At 36.4% G+C, this 19,923-nt stretch overlaps 1 protein-coding gene across 1 annotated transcript in view; it reads left to right on the top strand.

Moving 5' to 3' along the window:
• LOC128992940 (glutamate receptor ionotropic, kainate 2-like) overlaps window positions 1–19,923 on the top strand; it is a 59,338-nt gene that overhangs the window by 36,061 nt on the left and 3,354 nt on the right. The window contains exons 10-19 of the mRNA XM_054416686.1: window positions 6,278–6,430; window positions 8,164–8,385; window positions 9,648–9,854; window positions 11,441–11,525; window positions 11,640–11,775; window positions 12,138–12,281; window positions 12,723–12,936; window positions 14,971–15,202; window positions 16,037–16,152; window positions 17,394–17,537. Coding sequence (XP_054272661.1) covers window positions 6,278–6,430; window positions 8,164–8,385; window positions 9,648–9,854; window positions 11,441–11,525; window positions 11,640–11,775; window positions 12,138–12,281; window positions 12,723–12,936; window positions 14,971–15,202; window positions 16,037–16,152; window positions 17,394–17,537 — 1,653 coding nt within the window. The remainder of the gene's footprint in view (window positions 1–6,277; window positions 6,431–8,163; window positions 8,386–9,647; window positions 9,855–11,440; window positions 11,526–11,639; window positions 11,776–12,137; window positions 12,282–12,722; window positions 12,937–14,970; window positions 15,203–16,036; window positions 16,153–17,393; window positions 17,538–19,923) is intronic.

Raw genomic sequence — 19,923 nt, forward strand, 5'->3', positions numbered from 1 at the left:
GAGGTCAGTAACATGCTGCAGGACAGACATCTGGAAACAGACTGTATTTAGTTTATTAGCTAAAACTGATGTGTATTTATCCCAATTTAAAGTGTTTTGTACCTGAATACCTAAAAATTTTGTAGATGACGTTTCATTAATAATTTCCCCCTGAAAATTAATATTTAATTTGATGATTTCTCTGTCATGAGTAGTTTTGAACCTGACAATTTGAGTCTTAGAACAATTTAGACTCAGACCATTTGCTCTGAACCATTTGTTTAAATCTTCAAAAGTTTGGTTTATCAAATTTTGTAAATTGTTAGGGCTGTTTGATTTTAATATAGCTGTTGTGTCATCTGCGTATAGAACAAGCTTTGAGTTTATGTTAAAAGGCAGGTCGTTAATATAGATTAAAAACAACAAGGGTCCCAATATAGAGCCCTGAGGTACACCACAATAGATCATTTTCCATTTTGAAAAGTTATAGATGTTATCTTTAAAAATAATAGTTCTTTGAAAGCGGTTTGTAAGATAGGATTTCAAAAACTTCAAAGCAATTGGAGAAAAATTGTAAAATTTAAGCTTAGAAAATAAAATATTATGTACAACACAGTCAAAGGCTTTTGACAAGTCACAAAACATTCCAGCAACATTCTGAGACTTATCAATGCTGCAGCCGACCTCCCACAAGAAGTCAGACAGAGCCTGAGTTGTATTACGTCCTGATCTAAAGCCATATTGTTCTTTTACAAAAATGTTATTACTTTCAAGGAAAACAGAAATTTGCTCAGTAATAATTTTTTCAAAAACTTTAGAAAAGGCTGGTAAGATGGAAATTGGGCGATAGTTATCTGAGTTTGTTTTACTGCCATTTTTATGAAGCGGTTTCACATCAGCATATTTTAACTGATAAGGAAAAATTCCACTTTCAAAAGACTGGTTTATTATCTGACTTAAAGGTCCAGAAAAAATGTTGGCAGTTTGCTTTATCAGTTAAACAGGAATTTCGTCCCAACCAGCTGACATTTTGTTTTTAAGAGTAAAAATTACTTTTGCAACATTCTCTCTGGAAACAGGCTGAAAGTTGAAATGAGGTATGTAATGATTATTGAGATTTAAATATTACAAAACTACATAACTACATAATATATACTACATAACTACATAACTACATACATAACTACATAACTACATAACAACTAAATATTGCAGGTTTTAAATATTACAAAATGCTGATCAATTATCATATTAGGAATCCAATGCAAACATTTTATATTTCCACATTTATTTAACGATTAAATCATATAATACTAATTCAAAACAAAATAACTTTTGTGTTATCCCAGGATATTTTACAGTTAATTGAATGAAATAAGAAGAAAATGTAACCAATAGCAACAATGAAACTCAAATACATTTAAAGAAACCATAATCTAAGCATCAGGTCCAGAAGCTTATGTTGTCTGCTTATTTGTAGTTGAGTATTTTTATGTTTTTTTTTCATTGCTTATTTCTACGTCTGAAATAAGTCTGGCAAGATTTGCAGGAATAAATATTGGAGAACGGGTGCAAAATAGTGTTCAAAGTGTCTTTGAAGTTTAAGTATCCCGGACGTGATCTCATTAATTATTTTAGAAATCTTTCATAGCCATGTTAATTGGTTATAAGACACAACTCAAGGCTATTCTCGGTCTATGTAAGCTCCATTACCCAGCAGTTATAAGTGTCATTATACAGCTTCGCTTATTTTTAATATTTTCACATATTTTACTTAGACTTTTGTTTGAATTTATAAATTTTCTATTCTAACCAATGAAAAGCGTTTGTTTTATTATGTGTGAAAAAATAGAGGGTCTTATGAATTTGTTTTCTAAGTAACAAAAAAAACAATGTTATCGTTTTTCCAGTTCAATTAGTTCTTTCATCTTTGTAATTTATCTAATATAATAAAAAATGACTTGGACAATTGAAAACTTAAAGTACAGTGTGGATGAAAACGAAAGTTTCTAAAAAACAAAGTTTAATTACTACATAGTAGACTCCCTCTTATCAGGACACCTTTAAACCGGATATCGGTTTAACCGGACTGCTCTCGGCAGAAATGACATCTCTTTAACCGGACAATTTTTATCAGCACATTTATTGGTTTAACCGGACTATATCTGCAGGAAGTGGGCGGTATTGAAACAACTGTTCTCGTGGGGAAGATTTGAGAACAGTGATCACGTGTCTAATATAAATAGGAAGGTATGGGGGTTTAGTGAGTGGGAGAAAATTTTGCGCCGTTCCGGCCAAACCTCGCATGCGGGGTTGGTTCGGCAGATTGGCCACAACCTAAACCCCAACTCTCACTTGTTAGCTGCGGAGAGCTACCTTCTGCCAATGGGTGTTGGTCCACCTACAGAACCAAGTGAGGGGGGCCCTAGACTAAGGTGTAATGCGATCCGTGCCAAGAGTCTTGTGGCACTGGGGGCCTAATATTCAGTGTCTTAACGGAGCCCTCTGGGAACCAGGGGTAACCCAGTCGTACGCACCCCTTACCTCTCTAATTGGGTCACTGGGGAGATGGACTTAAATACCCGGTATTCGTGAGAACAATGTTGACAATCTGACCCAAATGGAGGAGGAAGGTCTACTGAAATCTGACGATGACGACAAGCTCGCAGAAACCGGAAAGGAACGAAAAACGACTTTCCAGGGGCGAGTTGCAAAGATGGAGGATAGCGGATGCTTAAGCCAAAGGCGAAAAGGTGCTATCCAGAAGTGAGAGGAGGCTGGTGTGGGCTGCCAAGCACCCTAACTCTGCTGCCTGCAAAGCCAGTTTCCTCCGGGACTAGGATGCTGGGAAAAAGCAGAGCAAGGGTGGTACCCCCAAAGCTGACTGTAATGAAGCCTCCAGGAAGAAAGGTGGAGGCTGTGCTAACGCAGCCACAAAGGATTGGCTGGTCAAGCAAGTTCAGGAGCTGAGTCCTTTCAGGAAAATCTCGCTACGGCTTGCCCCAGCCAGAGACCTTGTGAAAGCTGTGAAGGTATATTTATGTACCCAGCCCTACAAGGTCTGCGTATGAGATCCCTCGTACGAAAAACGACTTTCCAGGGGTGAGTTGCAAAGACAGAGGATAGCGGATGCTTTAGCCAAAGGTGAAAAGGTGCTATCCAGAAGTGAGAGGAGGCTGGTGTGGGCTGCCAAGCACCCTAACTCTGCTGCCTGCAAAGCCAGTTCCTCCGGGAACTAGGATGCTGGGAAAAAGCAGGGCAAGGGTGGTACCCCCAAAGCTGACTCTAATGAAGCCTCTAGGAAGAAAGGTGGAGGCTGTCCTGACGCAGCCACGAAGGATTGGCTGGTCAAGCAAGTTCAGGAGCTGAGTCCTTTCGGGGAAATCTCGCTACGGCTTGCCCCAGCCAGAGACCTTGTGAAAGCTGTGAAGGTATAGTTATGAGACGTAGGAATTGGCTAACTCAGGAGCTCGCTAACTCGGTCGTGTGTCGGAACTGGCTAACTCTGGAACTGGCTAACCGTCTCAGTCAGGAATTGGCTAACTCCGGAACCCGCTAACTCGATTTTGTCTCGCGGCGGAATTCGCTAACTCTGGAAGTCGCTAACCCTACCGCGCCCACTGCATGGAGCGTTGCCAACCTTGCACGACAAAATAATCGTACATTACCGTATTTCAAAATATCAGTGTCAATGAAGATACAGTAAATGTAATTGTTTTTGTTATCAATTTCACTTTTAACAGATAACTAGCCCAAAGTAATTCAAAGACAATTATTAAAAAATCATGAAAAGTGTTTTTTTTTTATTTAACTCTACAATGGCCAGTTAAATGTTTATGATTTCGATCTTAAATATTAATGCCATAGGTATAAAAGAAAATAATAGAGTTGAAAAATATTGAAAAGGTACTAAATAATTAAAACTCTACGAAATTAAGCTAAAATACACGCTAGTTCTCAAACACGGAAAACAAATTTAATCGTAACGTCATCAAACATCAACCATCAGTCATCGACCATCGTAACTTTCATAACTAATTCATAGATTTAAAATTAAATGTTCGTCGTTGAATCATCCAACCTACGTGTAAAAATATGACATTTTACTAAGCTTTTATCTAGGCCTAATAGTTTAAGCCCATCATTGTAGGCCTACTAGTAAATAGTTGCCTAATTCTAAAATGTGTTGAATTTTTTAGTAATACTGTTACATGTTTTAAAACAGTTTTTAGATTGTACACCTAAGCACCACTAGTAAATAATAGGAGAAGATATAATACTCATATAATAAAACGTGACAGGGTAATTTTAATTCACGATTCTTAATCAACGAATTGACGGATTTTCTTAGTTGGGTTCCCTTTACATTGGTTTCACAATCGAAATAAACTATACCAAGCCATTGCTCGGTTCACCGTTCCCCGGTACTGAGCTACTCAATAGACAATAGCTTTGTTTTTGGATAAGATCAAGTAATTTTAGGTATGGCCACCATTCATAAGAATTGTAACAAACAAGAACGCCTGGGTCCATTTAGAACCAGCCTGGAGAAAAACTCCAGACTTTTAAAAAGTAGGCCTACTGAAAGACGTAAAATTAATATTAATTAAACAAAATTAAGAGGATGACCCGGGTTCTACACTAATAGCCTATGATAAAAGAAATTTACAAGTTGTATTTATGCATAGACTAATTTTTAATGCAATTTATGAATAAATTAGGCCTACAACTTTATAATATTGTATTGATAAATATGTATTTAAATTCAATAGCTCTATTAAAAAATACATTACCACTACAATGTATTTCTGGACTGACGTTTAACGTGTAAATTTTATCATGATTTATGATTCAAGGCTACAAGCCCAGTATATAAAATACGAACTCAATAATTTATTTGCAGAAGTTAAAAAAATTGTATTTATTCAGATAAAAGAAACAAATGGCACACTACGAAAATAGATATTTCATAACATGAAAAAGATCCAAATTAAATGTACATTTTTATCTTTTTGCATACCATAAAGCTACTATTTAAGTAAGAAGCCCAAATATAAAACATACTCCCTTATATTAGTATATTTCTAATCCTTATGGATCAGCTGAAAACAGTTTTATTGTTAGTTCTGTCCCGTGCACTGTCTTTAGAGGTCGTGTTTTGTTTACAATTGTTTCTTGTTTCCAGTCATTTAAAACCTCGTTTAACCAAATAAAACGTTCTAATCACAACTAATACACGTCCCCTAGTTATATAACCAAACAGTAAAGAGCAAATTATGAAGTTAACTATAGAAATAATAGAAACACAATTTTGTCGACACTAGCGATCAGTGTCACCGGACATGAACTAGACGTGAAGAACGAGCTTCAAAGTTTACAATGGGATATAAAGTTTACTTGTGTTGGTTAGTCTATGGTAAGACTATGCATTTTCCACCCTAATAATCATGAGAATAATGTTAAACAAAATACTTCTCAATATATTTATTTGATCAACTACGTTGCTCTTACTCCTAATTAACCGTAGGATACGACATTATGGTACCGATACTATATAGGTACTACACTTTCGGTAACACTGGCCGAAAATATTCGTGCTTGGCTCCCATTGGACGGCCCGCGAGGCTTCTGATTGGGAGTTAGCGAGTTCCGCCGAGGGACCGAGTTAGCGACTTTCGTACGAGGACGGAATTCGCTAACCGGGCTCTAGAGCGGGTTAGCGGGTTCCGGAGTTAGCCAATTCCGAAACCGAACAAGTTAGCGAGTTCCTCTCATCGACCAAATTTGAAGATAGGGCTTTTAACATGGGGTTAGCGAGTTCCAGAGTTAGCCAATTCCGCGGACCCATAGTTATGTGTCCAGCCCTACAAGGTCTTCATATGAGATTCCCTTGGATGGGAGATCAAAGGGAAAAACAGGTCACCATAGTCAAAAGGCTCTCACGGTTCACCAAAGACCTGGGATTTGACGGAGAATGAGGATCTGTGAACGAGGGTGCACAATAAGCTGTTCTAGCTGCGATGCAATCCCATGGTAACTTGTAAGCCTGGCCCTCTATTAAAAAAAAAAACCTGTCTAAATACAATGCTCTCCTAATAAGTTGAATATCACAGTAAACAGTCTGTTTCAACAAGTTTTTGGGGACGTCGGTTTATCTTGTAAACCCGTTATCCGGACCGGCCTCGGTCCCGAGGAGTCCGGATAAGAGGGAGTCCACTGTATTACCGTAGTTGCTAACTATGAAATATTTGATCAAACACCATTTTTTTACTTTAATATTAACCATGCTATTTTTCAGACTGAGACAGCTCTGATCCATGATGCAGTGTTGTTTTACGCTAAAACCGTGGATCAGCTGTTGAGAAGTATGGATATTCAACCTAAGCCTCTCAGTTGCGACACCAATGAGAACTGGGATCACGGCTATAGTATCATCAACTATATGAAAGTGGTATGTTAAAAAAATGTTACTTAGTCAGTATTACATCTTTCAATATGATAAAATGCTACTCATAATTCTAACCAAAATGCCAGTTATTAATTTATAGTCATTCTAAATAATACAGGGTGAATAAAAAGTCAAGACCCCCCCCCCCTCTAGTATTTTTCCTAGTAAATATACAGAGATATCCTTTTGGTGGTCGAGCAATCTTAGCAGGAAGTTTCATTTTATCATTTTGAAATTTTTGAGTGTCCCCCAAAAAGGGGGGATTTGGGGGGCAACTCAAATATTTTAAATGTAAACCCCATTCAAGTGACACCTCATTTTGAAGTGTTTACAAAAACTTAGAGAATGGTGAAAACTAGAGGTCGCTATCTCTTCTCTATCCAAAATGGTAGCCCGTCAAATGTTGTGGAAAATCAACGGTAAAATTGTTAATATTGGCTGCCATTTTGAATAGAGAAGAGATAGCGAGCTCTGGTTTGCACCATTCTTTAAGTTTTTGTAAACACTTCAAAATGAGGTGTCACTTGAAGGGGGTTTACATTTAAAATTTTTGAGTGTCCCCCCAAAAGGGGGGTTCGGGGGACAACTAAAAATGTTTCAATAGAAACCCCTATCAAATGACACCTCATTTTGAAGTGTTTACAAAAACTTAAAGAATGGTGCAAACCAGAGCTCGCTATCTCTTCTCTATTCAAAATGGCAGCCAATATTAACAATTTTACCGTTGATTTTCCACAACATTTGACGGGCTACCATTTTGGATAGAGAAGAGATAGCGACCTCTAGTTTTCACCATTCTTTAAGTTTTTGTAAACACTTCAAAATGAGGTGTCACTTGAATGGGGTTTACATTTAAAATATTTGAGTTGCCCCCCAAATCCCCCCTTTTTGGGGGACACTCAAAAATTTCAAAATGATAAAATGAAACTTCCTGCTAAGATTGCTCGACCACCAAAAGGATATCTCTGTATATTTACTAGGAAAAATATTAGAGGGGGGGGGGGTCTTGACTTTTTATTCACCCTGTATATTTCACTATTTGTACTTTAATTTCATATAGGCCTATAAAGAAAAACACAGTGAGATAAAATCTGGTAAGTGGCTGTTTAGCTTGGAACCATCTAAGTCCCTGACCAAGCTAGTGTGGCTTCATCACGTCCCAATGCCACCGATAATAAATTATTAGTATCAGTTCACCATTTGTTTTTCTTGATCCTCTATTACATGTACAGATCTGAGCCATAAACTTCACTTCAATTAATTGGTACTAAACCCCATTTTTTACTTTGACCAACTTTGGCAACTCACAATATTTCCGATCATTTCAGTTTCTCACATTCCCTCTTCATCTTAATAGTTGTTACTATAAGAGGTCACATGGGATTTTCCAAAACCAATAAATCAAGTATATTGGTTTTATTGTTACAACCAGTAGTTAGGGGACAAGTTAAATAAACTTTATAATATTTTTTCTATATGATATTGACTCCAAGCAATTTCTACAAGTTCTTGACTTTATTGGACTGGAAGATAATTATAAGTAGCAAAGTACCTCATATTCTTCGCCTATCATCTTAGATCCACCACAGTGGAGTGAGCATTGCTTAAATATGTTATCTAAAGTTATGGAAGAGGATGTTTTTTTTTTTATTTCATTATCACACACGACTCGACTACCCGCTAAATTAAAATCAATTTATAATTAGCTAGAAAAGTTATAACTTTACATGTTTCAGAGTGAAATGAACGGATTAACAGGCCTAATCAAATTCAACCATGAAGGCTTCAGAACAGACATAAAGTTGGATGTAATTGAACTCACATCTGAAGGTCTGGAAAAGAAAGGAACTTGGAACACCACGGAAGGAGTGAATTTCACGCAGACTTTGGAAACAGAAAGTGAAATTGCTACTAAGCTGGAAATGAGAAACATGACTTTTGTTGTCATGATATCATTGGTAAGCGTAGCATAAAATATTACAGTATCACAAACCTAACTTAAAATCACTTAAGTCCTTCAACGTTTAAAAAAGGGATGTTTGTCACAAAAATAGCTGTGTAGCATACAATACCTCCTATCTTAATTCCCCCTTTTCCCATTGTAAGAAATAGAATTTTTGTCATCACAGAACGTGTCTTCACTGCATACATCCTCAAGTTGAGTCCTGCCAATGTCACAATTTTACAATAGAGGCAATTCGCTTAAGTTTAGTACAAATAATATTTGGCCACTTTTACCAACTTTGGGTGAAGATTAGTTAATATTTGTATGGTTTCTTGATATTTTTGTTTTAAAATGTCTTCCATATAATTTTTCTTTATGAAATATTTGGCACTTTCTGAGTTAACACAGTCGCTGAGGCTGGGTCCCCGGTGACACATGGTGTGCTGTAAAGCACCCGGCTGTTTCACTGTGGGCGTGTAGGTTGGTAGTAAATTTCCCCGTAAAATTGGCAATACAATGGGATAGGGTGGCGTCGTTCTGTAATACTGCCACTAGGAGGTCACGAATTGTGGATATTTATAGATATGCACTGTGGATCCGATACTCCCTGGTGTGGATTAACATCCGCACGAGTGAGTACTACGACTATCCGCGGTACTATCCTGATAATTAGACCAATTCGTATATAACGAGGCAAAAGTCTGGTTTGGATTCCACTATAAACTGTAGGTCTCTTAGTTACCATTAGCTGTATGGGCTATTAATTAACAGCTGTGTCTAAGGAATGTCGGCCTTAGTCACTAATAAGACTACAAGATCGCGCCACTCATCCTACACTCATCTCCATTCATACTTGGCTTAAAATACCTACTTTGTATGGTCGCCATTTCATAAGAAAGTATTAAAGTACCTATAAGTTCCAAGCAGTGCTGCTATCCGTTGGTGTGACTCTCGTCATAACGCAGCACATTACCGCACGTTATTTGCTATTCATCAGACCGAAATATTTGAAAGGCAATCGGGTTCATTCGCCACACCGGGGCTACACTTGCCATTGATGGGTCGCAGCAAATGAGCTTAAACTAATGTAAATGCTTGAAATAATACCCATGTCCGCGCTAAAGTATTTTTGACAGAACTAAGAACTAAAGAACTCAGAACTCTAGATGCCAGAAAATATTTTCATAAATACATTGGCATGTCAGCAATTACATCACAACGGCACTAACAAAGGAGTGAAATCTACCTTTATTACTATATTTGATTTGTTTCCAGATAGACCCACATGCCATGTTTAAAGAGACAACCACCAAGCTGGAGGGTAATGACAAGTATGAGGGGATGGCAATAGATGTGATACATGAACTGTCTCTCATGTGCGGCTTCAACTACACGTTCCGAGAGCAAAAGGAGGGGGGCAGCGGCAACCCGGACCCTGTCACCAACAAGTGGAACGGAATGATCGGAGAGGTCATCTCTGGGGTAGGTGAATGTTAAATTGAACATATGAATCAACAACTCCCTCTTGTTTTTACGTGGGACCGTAAGAAGAAAATTTTAAGCCATCTAGTCTTTTTCTAAGTTCATTTTTTTATGGTTAGTTCACACTATCTAATAGAATATTGCGGACACTTTTCATCACTAATAGTGAAGAACAATGTTTTCACAACATTCAAGGTCTGGAATCTGACAGGAGAGAGTTTAAAATTTCTTGAATACTTTCTCATGCGTGCACAGGGCGCATTTCAGATTCCAAAACGTCATGAAAAATGTTTTTTAGTAATCGTAATGGAATATTTTCAAAATATTCTGTAGAAAAGGTTAAACCATAGTACATAGGATTTTTTCAAACTGTGCATTATTTGTGAAAGTTAATAAAATCCAGTATTTTATTTAGACAGTAAAATAATACAGCAATTACATCTTATAATACCAAAGAGGTTTTAAAGTGATTGTTTGTATGGCTATAGGCATAGCAGTGCACCTTTCAATTTCCTCACTTAACGCCTCAGAGTAAAAAGAACAAGAGAGAGTACACCTTAAGAAGGGTTTTAATAAGTTTTAATTTATTGTATTGTGTTATCTGATGAAGAGCGGCTGCAACAATCAATTAGTTGTAAATTAAAATTGGTATTAGACCGCTTTTAAAAAGTAAATAGGAATTTGTTGCAATATACTACAGTTGAACCTCGTTTGTACGAACCTCGATAAAACAAATTCCTCGATAAGACAAAGTTTTTTTAATCCCCTTGACACTTTCATATAGGTCAATGCTAAAAACACCTCTATACAACGTAGTAATTAAGTTAAAAACCTCCATAAGACGAATTTGTTTGTGACATGGGCTAGGACTGATTAACCTCTATTCAACGAATATTCTTAGCACAAAACCTCTACAAGACGAACATGACCTAAGACGAATTTATCGTAATCTTAACCTCCATAGTACGTAGTTTTCAAAACAAACAGAAGCTTGTCTCAACATGAAACCCCCACCCATCCCTCCTCCTTCTTCAGTCATTGTTGGGAGAAACCTTGGAGCGAGGAGAAACCTCTATAAGAAGAATAACAGCAGCATTAAACCTCGATAAAACGACCCTCTTTATTAAGAATACCTCTATAGTATGAATTTTTCCCGTACCCCTTGAAATTCGTCTTATAGAGGTTCAACTATTTTTTAATGACCACTGCTCCAGGAATGAGACAGATCTTACAACAATTTGATCAAAACAAAAAGATTTAATCATCCCAAAATTCAATTTCTGGTGATGATAGTTGCATTTATTTGGATACAGCTTTAGAATTCAACATAGCACCAACAAGCCAAAATAAATACATCAGCTCAATCGACTGTCACTCTTACCTCTTACCTGAATTACAGACACTCAAGATTAGGGGATAGAATGTTTTCCTATGCTAAATTTCAACAAAACAATTAGTTTTACATGCTTAAAGTACTATTTTTGAAGTAGCGCATTGCTGAAAAGGGTAACATATATTCTTATAAATGTCAAGATCCCCTAAATGTTTTAGTGTTTATATTTAATTTATGGTATGTTTGATTACAGAGAGCTGACCTAGCAATAGCAGATATTACTATAACCCAGGAAAGAGAAAAAGATGCTGACTTTACTTTGCCTTATATGAATCTAGGTGAGCCAACTATAATATGCTTAGTGGGTATACATTTCTACAAGAATTAGTAATAATAATGTAATTTCTTTTTTCAGAATTTAGTATGGTGAATAAAAGTAACATTTGTTTCAGGAATCAGTATTTTGTACAAAAAACCAACAAAGTCTCCAAGCTTGTTCTCATTCATGTCTCCGTTCAGCAAAGATCTGTGGCAGGCGCTGATGGCTGCTTACGTTGGGATCTCTCTGCTCATGTATATAATTGCCAGGTATTAATTGAGACTATTTTGCAATGTTTATAGACATAATTAAACTCTTTTAACTAATTGAACCCTCCAAATGTGTCAAGCTCATTAGATTAACATGATGGTACATGGTTAAACTGATTTATCATATATGCAACTTAAATAGTGGTCAACATTTTTATTTCAGTCTTATGATGTCTGTAGATCCTAAATGCGTGCAATGGCAATGAGCAATGTCTTTTCCCACGATGGCTAGTTTAAAATCTAAAAATAATTTATTTACAAAATGTCACTGTTCCTATGGTATCCTATGGTATGGTATGGTAATGTATGGTTCCTATTTAATACCGTTGAATCGTTTGGACATAATCTTATTACCTTTCCAGGATAAGTCCAAAAGAGTGGACCAACCCTTATCCATGTGTTGATGAGGGCGAAATAGAAGAGTTGGAGAATCAGTTCAGCCTGAACAACTCTTTTTGGTTTGTGACTGGCTCCATAATGCAGCAAGGATCTGAACTGGCCCCTATGTGAGTGGATGACTTTTGAGAGTGATGTAGCTTCAATCATTGATTATTATTGTATGAATTGAGACACCTTGGTGACCCTTATGGTTTATGGACTAGGCATTAAGCCATGCAGTGGACCATATAGTGTGAAAAAAAGATGAGCCCATACCGTTCATTAAAATCATGATAATTTAAGTACTTAACCATATATGGATTAAGAAACTAATCTTCCATAAGCTCATATAAGTAGAGGTAAAAACAATTACATTTAGAGACAGTTTTGACTGAGAGGTTTATAAAAGCTCCCTCAATTGACTGTCATAAAAATAAAATCTTTAAATCTTCCAGAGCACAAATCTCTACACCCTTCTTTAGGACTTTTGTTTTATTAGTACATCTTATCTTTATAAACATTTTTATGAGTATTTCCATGTTAGTGAAAAAAAAATTGTGAAATTCCAGTTCAGTATCCACTCGCATGCTGGCGTCTGTGTGGTGGTTCTTCACTCTCATCATCGTCTCCTCCTACACAGCCAACCTGGCCGCCTTCCTCACAGTAGAGCAGAACGAAGAGATATTCCGCAATGTAGAGGAGCTGGCCAATCAGAAGCCTAATGCTCCTGTGTTTGTCAAGTATGGTGCCAAGGCTGGTGGTGCAACTGAGGGATTCTTTAAGGTAGAGAACTCAGGTCATAAAAAAGTACATTTGCTTTAACAACAGTTTTTATATTGTTTACTATTAAAGTACTTTTTGTAGTGAAGTGAATGATTAGCTCACATTGAAGTAACTATTTTAAAAAGGAAATAGGTAACATACTTGAGTGATGAACAACCACGTTTTTGGCAAGAAGTATTTTACCATCAGATAATTAAAATTACGGAAAGAAAATAAAAGAAACGTCCTATGACACTTAAAACCTATATTTACGCTTATACTTTTACTCACAAGACGGTAAATGTACATAACGGATGGTAAGTAATGGTCGATTTCAATTGGACACTCCAATCATCATCAGACCCAATAGGCGAATGACAAGAATCTTGAATGGTGTCCCTACTTATATCCTATTGGCTACCATAAGCACCGGCCAATACATTTTTATAAGTACAACTTCTGGAGTCGAAATTTACTTGTTCATTAATCAGCTTATTTCTATTTTTAAATTTTTCCTTATTCTTCCAATTCTTCCCAAGCATTCATTACATATCTTTTTTTACAATTCTTTAAAATACATAGACTATCCTCCCATTTTCCTATTGCGTGGCCATTTTGTAACAGGTGTTGTGTGACATTTGATCTCTCCGGTTTGTTTTTCCTCCACACAGATATGTGGTTTTTGAAGCGGTTAACGAAGTTCACAGTCTGTCCTATGTAGAAGCTATCACAATTCTTTACAATTGATTTTATAGATGCCCGAAGTGTTGAATTTCTTACCTACAATCTTCTATTTTCGGATGCAGTATTTTACTCATGGTGTTCTGAGTCCTGTAGGCTATAGAAACTCCGTATTTCTGCATCATTGTTTCGTGTTTTTACTTGTCTGAAGGTAACAAGAATGTCGTCTACATATCTAACATACAGTTTTACATCATGATTCTTTCTTAAATTCTTTAACATTATTTCTTTTTCCTTGTGCTGTAAAAATAGTTTAGGTTGAGGTATACTATGCCAGATACATAAACAAATAAAACAAAAATCTTGCTTACAATTCTTAAAACAAATTAAATCCTGAAATAACTAAAAAGCCCGAAATTCTTATTCCTATTTTTTATACTATGTGAAATTTTGCCTTTTTTAACGTTAGAATCAACTAATCCCAAGGCCTCTTTCACTCCAGGTGCGGGCCCTTCCCGTATCGTCAATGCAGACGACCTTTCACACTAGCTGCCCAGATGCGGGTGTTTCCAGGATAAAATTTTGTGCTTTTTGAGTGTATTTGAAATTTAAATTAATAAAAGAAAGATGGTAATGCTTTACTAGTTGTATTCCAAAAGAATATACGTTGTACATTGCAAAATCAAGCACACTCAACCACTGATAGACCCAGACTGTTAAAACTACTGATTTATGTCCAGGCGGATCCAGCCTGGAACACACGTGGGAAAGCATACATAAGAGCCAAAATGTTCTAAAAAATTACCATCCGATCCTGTCACATATTGGAAATTAGGATTGTCCGGGTGGTTTTTGTGCCTGTTCAGAGGGTTAGTTCTGTCTGGGCGAATCCGCACTGGTGTGAAAGCTTTCATATCATACTTCAATATTCTAAACAGCTTCGTCCGGTACGGGACGGTCCCGCACCGCTATGGTGTGAAAGAAGGCTTAGAACGTTGTTTTTTTGCTGTCCTTAGTTTTGCAACTATTTTTACAAATTTTTAAGAATAGTTTGTTCTTTTTTTGCCTCATCTCAACTGTTCAAAGAACAACAAAATTAACCTTCGGACTCTTTCTTAATTGGTTTTTTATTATCATTGGTATTATTCCCATCATTGTAACTATTTCACAAATGACACATTCAAGCCTGCACAGTATCCTACCTGTAAATCCCATATTTTTTGTAGTCGAGCATTAATGCCTAGTCCCTAGATAAGTTGTGATTTTGCTCTTGTGATAGCTACCCCCACGCAATATTTCAATCATACCAATCAACTTTAAACATTGTTAGTTTACTGATCTCAACTTCAAACATTTAAATCAAGGTTTGTTCAGTCATCAAATCACTCAACATACCAGAGGATGTGGCAGTACATGCAGGAGAACTATGACGACGTGATGATGAAGTCTAACCGTGACGGTGTAGACAGAGTGCTGAGCGATGCTGATGAGTATGCCTTCCTGATGGAGTCTGCCTCTATAGACTACGAGGTGCAGCGGCATTGTGAGCTGAGGCAGGTCGGCAACCCTCTGGACAGCAAGGGCTACGGCATTGTCATGACTAAGGGTAAGTTTTTTTTTTTTTATATATAGAAAAGCGAAAGAATACTGATCCTCATTCACAAACAAGTTGTTTTCAAAGGCTAGACTCGTGTGATAGAATAACAGGATGCAAGAGCACAGAAAATGCACTAACAATTACAATCTAGTCATACAAGCATTAATTGCTGATTAGGTGTGCTTTAAATGTACCAAAAATTCAAAAAAGGCAACATATGCAGCTATAAACTCAAAAAAATCAGTAGTACCAATGTAGATTATTAGGATTATTGGCCAAAGAACGAGTGGATACAACAACTTAAACAATAAAATTGTAAACTTGTTGGCTTTAGCTAGAACAGGCTCTTATATTATTATCTTCAAGGCTATGTATGTAATTCATATCTAATGAACTGATCAAAAAAACGCAAGAAAAATCTTTTTATGGTTAGAAACTTGTGTCTTCTGCCCTTGAACTTTGGATGTAGTAACTTATTAAGGCTAAAGAATCAGCAGATCTTGGTCAGTAACAAACTACAAAAGTATACCACTCTTTTTTGCTAAACATATTGTGTAACTATGTGTATTTCATTGCAGTCCCAAAGGAGATGTTAAATAAAACAATGGTTTACAGTTGTAAATTTTTTGTCAAACTAAATATGACATTTAGGAAAATTGGAACAATAAAAATTATGAAATTTGAGTTAAACGTTCTTTAATCACATAGGTTTATTTCTTTGCGTGATTAATAAATTGTCCATTACATAGTGAAGTTGTCACCTACAGTACACTACACATAGGTAGGGGCCTACTGCAATAATGTAGACAAAACATTTGGCTTACTGGCTGTATCGGATTTTAGGTGCTTGGTACAGAAATATTCTAAGTAGCAGTGTTATAAAGTTGCAAGAAAAAGGAAAATTCACTCAGCTTTATAAAAAATGGTGGAGAGAAAAAAGAGGTGGAGGAGCATGCAATGTAAGTAAAACATTGACTGTACTTGTTTCTATTACATTACCATTGTTACATTGTTTCTACTACTATTACCACGTACTATTACCATGTATAATACAGATGTATAATACAGTTTTCTTTCTCATAAACTAACATTTCAACTATCTCATACTGAAAAGACTTATACCACATTTCATGACTCCTTAAATAACATCCTTATAGAAGAAAAATAATTCAATAACCTTCTACCAGAGGCTCATTTACCTATGTCTTTTTTAATAAAAATTGCTTAAGTTAGTCCATACAGACAAGATGTACTGTGTCTTAAAAAGTAGTAAAATAAAGAAAACTATAGAAAATATCGATTTTCATACAGTCAATGACATTACTTTGCATGATTGTCATAGTTTTATGCAGCACATGGTGTAGTTTTTTTATGATTTTTACATTGTAAATATTGGTCACAGAGCATCAGAGAAAATTTCAGATTCAAATTATCAACCTGTTTTAAGTGGAAAAAACCAACAGAGCTTTGTAATGGGGCTATTGTTGTTTGATGGAGAAAAAGTAAGATAATTTAAAATCATAAACCCAACCTATATAGCCATGACCTAGACCTAGAGAGTAGATCGGTGTGCAATTTTTCATAGAGGAATTTAGTAATACCCTTTATTGCACCATCAAGGAAGATAGTATGAGGACTACCTATCTGGCATTTGGGACTTCTTTTCTCTAAAACCGCTCAACCTAATACTTTAATCTGAAATGGCGACCATAAGAATGTAGGTATTATAAGCCAAGTATGAATGGAGATGAGTGTAGGATGAGTGGCGCAATCTTATAGTCCTGTTAGTGACTAAGGCCAAATTGTTCCTTAGACACAGCTGTTAATTAATATCCCATATACAGCCAATGGCAACTAAGGGACCTTTTATAGTGGAATCTGAACCACATTTATGCCTTGTAATTAACGAATTGGACTAATTATCAGGATAGTACTGCGGATAGTCGTAGTACTCACTAGTGCGGACGTTAATCCACACTAGGAAGTATCGCATACAAAGTGCATGCCTATAAATATTCACAATTTGTGACCTCCTATAGTAGCTGGATTAAAGGACGAAGCCACCATCCCAGTCTATGCTATCATCTAGTTTGAAAAGACCTTGAGAATTGAGCTTGAAATTGGAACCTCTTAAATAAAAGTGAAATTTTAGATAAAAATATATATTATATCTTTTGCAAAAATATCTTTTATTTGGCAGGATGATGGGGATGGAGCAGACGCAGTTCCATTGGATCTGGACAATGTTGGTGGGGTGTTCCTAGTGCTGGTGTTTGGAACATTACTTGCTGGGGTCTTATCTCTGGGAGAACTGATGTTTGAGGTCTTCATGAAGGAAGATAGGGTAATTTAATTTAAATCTATTTTTCTATGATTTACTTAGCTCTTCAAGCTCCAATAGTCCATAGGGTGCTAGATTAACATAACTAACTTTCACTTACATCCATATAAGTATAACTGAACTAAACCAGCAGAAAGCTCTAAACCTAACATGTGCTATGACCTGGGGGTCATGTTTTTAACTATTACGCTTGGGGCAACCAATACTGTTAGTCCAACAGAGGGCAGTCTCGTCGATGGTCGAGCTAAAACATTGTTTTTCCGCTGGAATGAGGGTTCAAATGACATCTGAGTCAGGTTGGGTATGCAACTCATGTAAAGTGCTTTCTGAGGCAGAGTCCCACGTACATTAAAGGTTGGTTGACTCAGGTTGAAGTTGCCAGGATGGGTGAATTCTTTGTGTTTTGCACGTAAACTCAAGCGGTTTGCTACTTTTTGTCTAGGTATCTTACTGAACCAAAACATTGTTTTGTAATAATTTAGATTTTTATACCGGTAAAGCGACAACAGGACTGAATTTGACCTGGGCCAGCCAGAGCCCTCTGGGGCAGTCGTGCGTCATAATGCGAGGGTGCGACATTAGGACTGAATGGAATCTCCCCGTTCTCCCTGCCTTATTCCCATCACCCTACCCCCGGACACATAGTGAACTAGTGGGATAGTGAACGGATCGGCTCATGGAGTCGTTCCCTTGTTAGCATTCGTCTTTATTAATATAATTTAACCGCTATTCCAGTGCCTCGCAACGAGATCAAGATTCAGAAGAGACAATTTTGGTTCCTTTAAAATGCCGTAAAATGGTTGTTTGATCACCCATTTTATTTAGATACGAAATTCAACCGTACCACTTGACTTGATTCAAAAGTCTGCTTTGTTAACTCAGATTGTAAACACTTATTTAGGCTACCTAGGATGGTGTAAAAGTAATGACGATGCACTCATTGAAATATAACATTGAGACCTTTATGATTTTATGTTTAAAAATACGCTTACTAACAAGTGTATTTACTAAAACAAAGTGTTGTACGTCAATTGTTACAACGAATAAAATCCTGATCAGCTGATTAGTTGACGTTCGAAACATTACAATTTTACTTCTTTTCTCTCAATCCTTGAATCTCATTGGTCCGTTACCCGTGTTGTTATGAGAAAAACTATGCTGTTATGAAATGAAATATGCTGTTATGAAAGTAAACAGCTGTTAAGTGAAACTTTTCAATTCTGAGAACTAAACTGAAATGGTTACTTTTAAAAAACGGTCGTGGGTAAAATAATTAATGGGCTTTAAGTAGACTGTAATTGTGTATATTTAAAAAAACAAAGAATATAACAGATGTTAGTTAAATCATTCCAAATACAAATGTCATAGAGGAAACAAGCAATTATGAGAATATGGCAAAGAGTTTCTAACACCCCCGGTGTTGCTAGTTAGTATAAGATTCGTTCAGTTCCGTCATTTGTTTATGCTTATCATCCATAAGTTACCAAATTTTATGATAATTATTAGCCAGATTTATTTGTTTGGAAAAAGCTTTCGAACCCGCAATGGCACTTTTCAGATGAGTATTTAACATTATTTTTCATTACGATATCGAAAAACTTGTAAACAATACGAATACCTTTGTTTATTCAATATGGGGTCTGCACAGCAAAATCCCATACCGGTTACGTTCCGTGCACCACAAATGCACAGAAAGTTAACGTTATGTAATTTTGCTGCAGTAGCGGAAATAACCTACTGTATTTTCTTAGTTCATTTATATCAGTTCCGTCACAGTTCCACCACAGACCAGTCACAGTTCAGTCTCAGTTGAATCCAAAATTTCTCAGTCAAATTATATAAGTATAGAGTATAGGAACGAGTAATTTTACCATCGACTGTAACATAAATTAATGTGTTGTGGATTGTCAGGGTCATTCATTTGGTTTCAGTCGGACTTGCGTTACTATATTTACAGTGATGTTACAGTGAAAAATGGTAAATTAAAACTTAATATTCTATCAAAATCTCATCCTAAATCTTGTCCATTGTTACAAACAGTACTTAAAATACAAACTCGGTAATTTAAATGAAAAACCCCACTATTTTTCTAATCTCAACTCAAACACGTCCGACAGGAGGCCGAAAACCAAAAATGTCGGTAGAAAGAAATCTGGAATTGACTGACGGACGCCGAGAGAGCGACTGACGGATTTGCGCCGGATGAGTGTATATAAAGCAATAGAAAATCCATTAAAGAATATTTTGGCTAACTGTGACGTGACTGATATATCTGATTTGTGACGTGTCGTAACTGTTATGTGTGAATCGACCTCAAAAAGTGTAGGTACTTTCGTGTGTAGGGTAATGAAAATTACTATTACATTTCGGCAAGCGACACCATTTATTT

This window comes from Macrosteles quadrilineatus, unplaced genomic scaffold (assembly GCF_028750875.1).
Source record: "Macrosteles quadrilineatus isolate MER2022 unplaced genomic scaffold, UCM_ALF_1.0 Scaffold_4__1_contigs__length_99947679, whole genome shotgun sequence".
Lineage (NCBI taxonomy): Eukaryota > Metazoa > Arthropoda > Insecta > Hemiptera > Cicadellidae > Macrosteles > Macrosteles quadrilineatus.